Source organism: Eleginops maclovinus, chromosome 10 (assembly GCF_036324505.1).
Source record: "Eleginops maclovinus isolate JMC-PN-2008 ecotype Puerto Natales chromosome 10, JC_Emac_rtc_rv5, whole genome shotgun sequence".
NCBI lineage: Eukaryota > Metazoa > Chordata > Actinopteri > Perciformes > Eleginopidae > Eleginops > Eleginops maclovinus.
This window is the reverse complement of record NC_086358.1, coordinates 12,466,820-12,472,165: the sequence shown is the minus strand read 5'-3', so window position 1 is coordinate 12,472,165 and position 5,346 is coordinate 12,466,820. Positions and strand designations below refer to the sequence as shown.

Here is a 5,346-nt window from a genome sequence, read left to right as displayed (position 1 = left end):
TCAAGTTTCAAGTATTTATTTATCATGCGCACAACTGTCAGGATACATTTTTGAAGCTGTGTATTTCTACAAGAATGGAGCACCAAGAGAAGTTTTTTTATTTAATGAGTTTGAGAAAAGAAAAATGTACAATAAATTGTTTTAAAATACAAATAGGGGAAAATATCGACAAAGGATGATGCTATATGATATTGGGTTCAACCGTTTGACTGTAGATTACTTTGGTGTAAATGTAGTTTGAAGGTGTGTTGATTAATCCCTGGTGCAGACTGTAAATCGGGCCTGATTTCCTCAGCCTGCACCTGCAGCACACTGGTGCTGTCACAAACCATCTCCATCTCCCGGTGTGTGCGGTACTCCCACCTCTGAGGCGATTACCGGCAGAAGAAGAGCAGGGCACGTTGCACCTGAACGGTCCGAAGGGAGTGGGGCGGGGCGGGGTGGGGTAATAAAGCTGGGGCACTGTGTGGACATGGGGGCGGGGCCGGAGGATGTGACGTCCTGTTCGGAGAGGAGATTGTAGCATATCCCGTAAACGCTGCTCGTTAACGTTGATGTCTGGGGAGGATAATCACAAACAGCGGGATGGCCGACTTTAACTGAATGTGGCCGACTCAGGTGAACAGAAAGCGGGGTAGACTGTCCCAACACAGGGTTGATAACAACACCATCCACCCGGCTCCACAGACATGGATCTAACTTTTGTAATATCCGCTGTTATCTTCACGCTGCTCGCTATTGTAGTCGCTACGTCTTTATTTAGCGGCTCATCGCCTACCGTCGACTTTGCGAGTTATTTCGGACACAGTGCTGCCGGAGGATTAGATGAAGCGGGGCCGCAGCAGAACGGCCATCTGCCGGACAATAAGAAGAAGAAGGCTGCGGACGACTGGTGTGAGATCAGCGGCAGCTCGCATGATCACTGGGATGTAGTGAAGTCTGTGCTTTCAGTAAGTCTCATATGTAGTCTGCATGCTACGGGAAAGCTGTGATTGTTTGTTTTAGTGACTTCCCCCTTCCACTCAGGTACAGTGTACATGTCCAGTCAGAGGTGGAAAAAGCACCCAGAGCCTTCATTTAAGTAGAAGCAGCAATGCTACAATAGAAAAAATACTCCTTAACATCTTAAGCTCCATTGTAAAGTGAATTTACTAAAGTGTAATGTAATTATAGCCTTTAAAAGAAAAAGGCAAGATAGGAAACATGAAAGATGTCTAGTTTAATGGAAAACTTGTATTGTGTAACTCTTTATATAGAGTGGTGCATAGTTTAGTATGTAACATTGCTTTACATTATATTAGCCGATGATATTTTTATGAAATTCTACCACAGAAATAAAGTTATTAAACTAAATAAAGAAGACATTTGAAGAGCCCACATTTCACTTTGAGAAACGGGGTAATTGTATTATAATTTAAACCAAATATTGTTGGATCAATCAGGGAAATAATCAGCATATTATTCAACAATAGAAAAAAATGAGCTTTTAAACTGAAGCTCTCCAAATGTAAAATCAATGTAGTGGAGTAAAAAAGAAAATATTTCCCAGTAAAGTGTAGCAGAGTAAAAGTGTTAATTAAAATGTAATGGGAAATTCAACTAAATATTCAAAATTGTACCAAAGCGCAGTACTTTAATATGAGTAACTATTGGGACATTTCTAGTAGAGAACATCCCACAAAATACACGTGGAATGTTGAGGGCAACAAAGATGATATTTTCGTGTCTTTTAGCATAAATTGGCATCATTAATAAGAAAAAGGCAACATCACTTATTATTAGTGTTATTTGGATATCAAAGTGTCACAGATGGAAATATGGCAAGATGAGCCTCCTCCACACATATCGGCAGTTTTCAGGACCCTCACTGTCCTATTTTTTTTTTAATCTGAATGTCTTCTTGTAGAGAGGTCAAATCAGCACCCAAGGGAAAAAGGTATGAAAAACTAACCTGACACCTGTGCCAAGTGTAGGCCAGATCAGCATCCAGGAGAGCTGAGAAATACAGGTAACACAAGGAGGTGTTTGTTTGGAGTTCAATACCCTTACACCAGTTTCAAAAGTAAAAATGAATTGATCAAGTTTAAGGGAGAGAAAGATGGCTAGGTGGCCCTCATCTTACCCCTTAATTCTCTGACAGGAGGAGGCACATCCCCACCCTCTCTCAGAAGAAGTGGCAACACCAGTTAAGCACTCCTCCACAACCAGCCTGTCCTTGCCCAGTTCTGGGTGTAGACACCAGAGCTTAGAGGTAGACTCGTCGTCCGAGGCCTCGTCGAGGTTGTGTCGTAGGTCATACATTGGGCTCTCTGAAAAGCAACTCCTAAAGTGTGCTTTCTCAATCCCTCAGACTGAAGAAGCCACAGAGAGCCCGGGGATAGACGGTGAGATAAATATTCAATTTTTTACAACTATTTATTTAAAAATAAATGTTGGATGTAAGATTACTTATTTCTCGTTGATTTGTTTCATCAGATAACGAGGACAAAAACGATTCCTTGAAGTACGTCCCTGGAAAGGCACGATCTCACCACTTGCAGATGATGATGTCTTCAGAGGAGCTGGAGGAGGAGCAGAGGTCAGTGAAAAGGACCAATATGGGTGCCGTTTTCTGGTAATGGTTCCCTTTATATGAGTTTAAGAACAATTAATTTGGGAGCATCCCTGATGAATTAAAGGAGGTTTTTCCACAACCTGGCAACCCAAAGGTTCTTCTTACTAATGGCTTGTAACAGATCTAAAAAATCAACATATGTCCAAGCCATGCACTTACTCGCTATGATAACATATTTTTTAAGGTTAGCCCCTGCTAGGGTTCACTACTTTTTCCATAATCCTACTATCAGATAGAAAACATATCCTACTTGTCCTAATTAATACACAGTTAAATACCAAAAATAATGTTCCAGCTTTTTGGTGGTTAGTATACCAAAATATAAACTAATTGGCACAGTTAGCAGTTAATTAACCATTTATAAACATTCATTACAGCTTCAGGAATAAGAGCCATATAAAGAGCCCACTCTGTTCACTGTTGACTCCTTTTCTTCCTCCCTCTAATCTCCCCTACTCTGTGTCTCTGTTTTGTTGGTGCTCGCTCCCTGTTTAGCTGCTGTCTCAGTCTTCCTGTTCAGACTAGACTGAGTAAGGCTAGATTGAATCTCTGCCAGGAATTAGCTGAAGGATGAATGACACAAGACTGTAAAAAACACTTGAAGAACAAAAAACAGGGACACATAGGATACAAGATTTTGCTCTTATCATTGCAGGATACAGTCCAACACAGTCTGTAACTGTCTGTAGGCCTGAAAAAGGAGCAATTATGTGGTAAAGTATTATTATTCTCACCCATTTATCTCAGGGGGGTCACTTTCTGGCCATTTTATGAAAACCAAACTCCAAAACGAGTTTGCATTTTTTAACCTCAGCTGTGATTTTGGCCTCATCATCTCGGTATGCTCAAGTGGCCACGAAGCGACGATACACACCCCCTCCTCCCACTGTCCCGTTGTGCAACATTAGACGTGTGATTCTCAGCTGTGACAGCAGGTGTTGATTGTGTCTCTAGTCGTCAACTTGGACAGAGGAGTGTTAGTTAATCCTCTCAGGACTCTCCTCTGTTCTGCCACAAGGAGGACTCAGTGTACCGCAGAACTGGGACTAGGGCTGACTCTAAAAAGATTGTGTAACACTGGAATAGTGAGTGTGAGGGGAACATTTGAGGGATATGCTTTGATAAAGTTGGTTTGTTCAATCTTAAAGACCATGGACAAAATACACCAATCTCACAAAAAGAGAAAAAAAGCTTTTTTCTAGATTCAGCTGACACCTAGTTTCCATTACATGTACATTTTACATCTAACTTTATTACATGAGTTCAATGTAAAGGGTCATCTATTAATGCAATGTTCTCTATCATGAGTTTGTGACAATAAATGAGACAATTCTGTTGTAGCAGCAGCACATACTGTAGATTAAGCTATATTTGAATTTAAAATAGAAACTATACAGAGTATATAAGAGCATTTGGCAGTTGTTTGATATGGGTCAGCATCTATAATATGATAAGTTTTCAGTTGTATAAATATGGAAATGTATAGCAATATAAAATAGCATATCATGTAATAAAACAGTAACTCCATTGTAACTATTCTTTTGTATTGTAAGTATATGATACTTGATACATGTTTTATTTGAAAAGGTAATCTTCACCAATTATTTTTGAAGTGTGAATGCAATAGCAATGAGTTTGGCGGCAAGATGACATTAAATGTCCTCAACAACTCTAGTCTCATTTAGTCAGTTGTTCACAACCGTATTTTTTTAAGACAAGGGATAGCATTAAAAACACCATGAGTACAGTATTAACTTACATATGTTATGGCATGGAAAAAAGCCTGTACATCTTGGATCAACCACAGACATTATTTCAGGCTTCTCACCCACAAACATGTCTGGGTTTTAGGACTCCTTCCTGCAGCTAAATACTAGAAGAGCTTTACTTTTAATATTGACACTTGGAAGAACTGGTATCAGTGTTCTTTCGCAGCTTTCTTTACGTATATTTACAGATTGGGTTTTGTTTGTCATTATGAATTTCACCAAATAAAAGATCTAAAGTTTGCAGACTTTGGGTTTTTTCCCCATTAAATATTATTCTCTGATTAATTTCTCTTTCCAGGGTGCAACGAGAGCAGCTGGCCGCCATCTTCAAGCTGCTGAAAGACAACCAGGAGACGTTTGGGGAGGTTTCAGATGGGGACATGGAGGAGCAGCTCAGACTATACTCTATCTGAGACTCCTTCACATTTTGGGATCCCACCATGTGATGGCCTCTTTATATTAAGGACTACTGCAGTGCACCAAATACTTTAATAAACAGGTTCACAGTATTCAACACAAGCTGTACAATCCACAGAACAACCTCTCTTTGTGTTTTGATTTGACATACTTTGTGTTCTTTGAATACCGTCCCACCACCTGTAATCCACACACCCCATGATATAAATACTAAATATAATTAGCTGGATCCGAGGCACAGATATTCTCTAGCTACCGATGTGTCAATAAAATCCTATTGTTTGTATCAGTTTTATATGATGTTTTTTTTTTAAATCATTTATTACATAACATTTTCTTAATTTAAAATGTTCCTTAAATCTGTAACAGGAACCTAACCTGTAAAGTCAGTATTGCAAAACTTCTCCTCTGTTATGTAAGAAACAAAAAAATTTTTGTTTTGTGAAGAAATGGGTGTGAAAGCCTGCCTGGTAAGAGAGTGAGACAGGGACTGAGAGAGCAACATTCCTTTCTTCTCGTGTGTATCTCTCTCGGTTAACTTTTATG

General features: G+C 39.5%; 1 protein-coding gene across 5 annotated transcripts; it reads left to right on the top strand.

The window, feature by feature from the left end:
- Window positions 1–489: 489 nt before the first annotated feature.
- LOC134870723 (matrix-remodeling-associated protein 7-like) lies at window positions 490–5,086 on the top strand. Of its 5 annotated transcripts, XM_063893092.1 has the most exons (6): window positions 490–950; window positions 2,141–2,251; window positions 2,351–2,384; window positions 2,476–2,578; window positions 3,270–3,327; window positions 4,682–5,086. In XM_063893092.1, exons 1-5 carry the CDS (start codon window positions 690–692, stop codon window positions 3,301–3,303), a joined length of 543 nt encoding a protein of 180 aa, XP_063749162.1. In that variant the 5' UTR covers window positions 490–689; the 3' UTR covers window positions 3,304–3,327; window positions 4,682–5,086. The 5 variants fall into 5 exon arrangements, with proteins under 5 accessions (XP_063749162.1, XP_063749161.1, XP_063749160.1 ...); XM_063893091.1 differs by lacking the exon at window positions 3,270–3,327; XM_063893090.1 differs by having other exon boundaries at window positions 2,141–2,384.
- The last annotated feature ends 260 nt before the right edge of the window (window positions 5,087–5,346 follow it).

What these genes read in the sequence shown, in the direction of transcription:
- LOC134870723 (XM_063893089.1), top strand. Translation starts at nt 690, where the DNA reads ATGGATCTAACTTTTGTAATATCCGCTGTTATCTTCACGCTGCTCGCT. An exon ending in TAGTGAAGTCTGTGCTTTCA is followed by an intron (nt 951 to 2,140) that starts GTAAGTCTCATA and finishes ATTCTCTGACAG; the next exon opens with GAGGAGGCACATCCCCACCC. An exon ending in AGAGAGCCCGGGGATAGACG is followed by an intron (nt 2,385 to 2,475) that starts GTGAGATAAATA and finishes TTGTTTCATCAG; the next exon opens with ATAACGAGGACAAAAACGAT.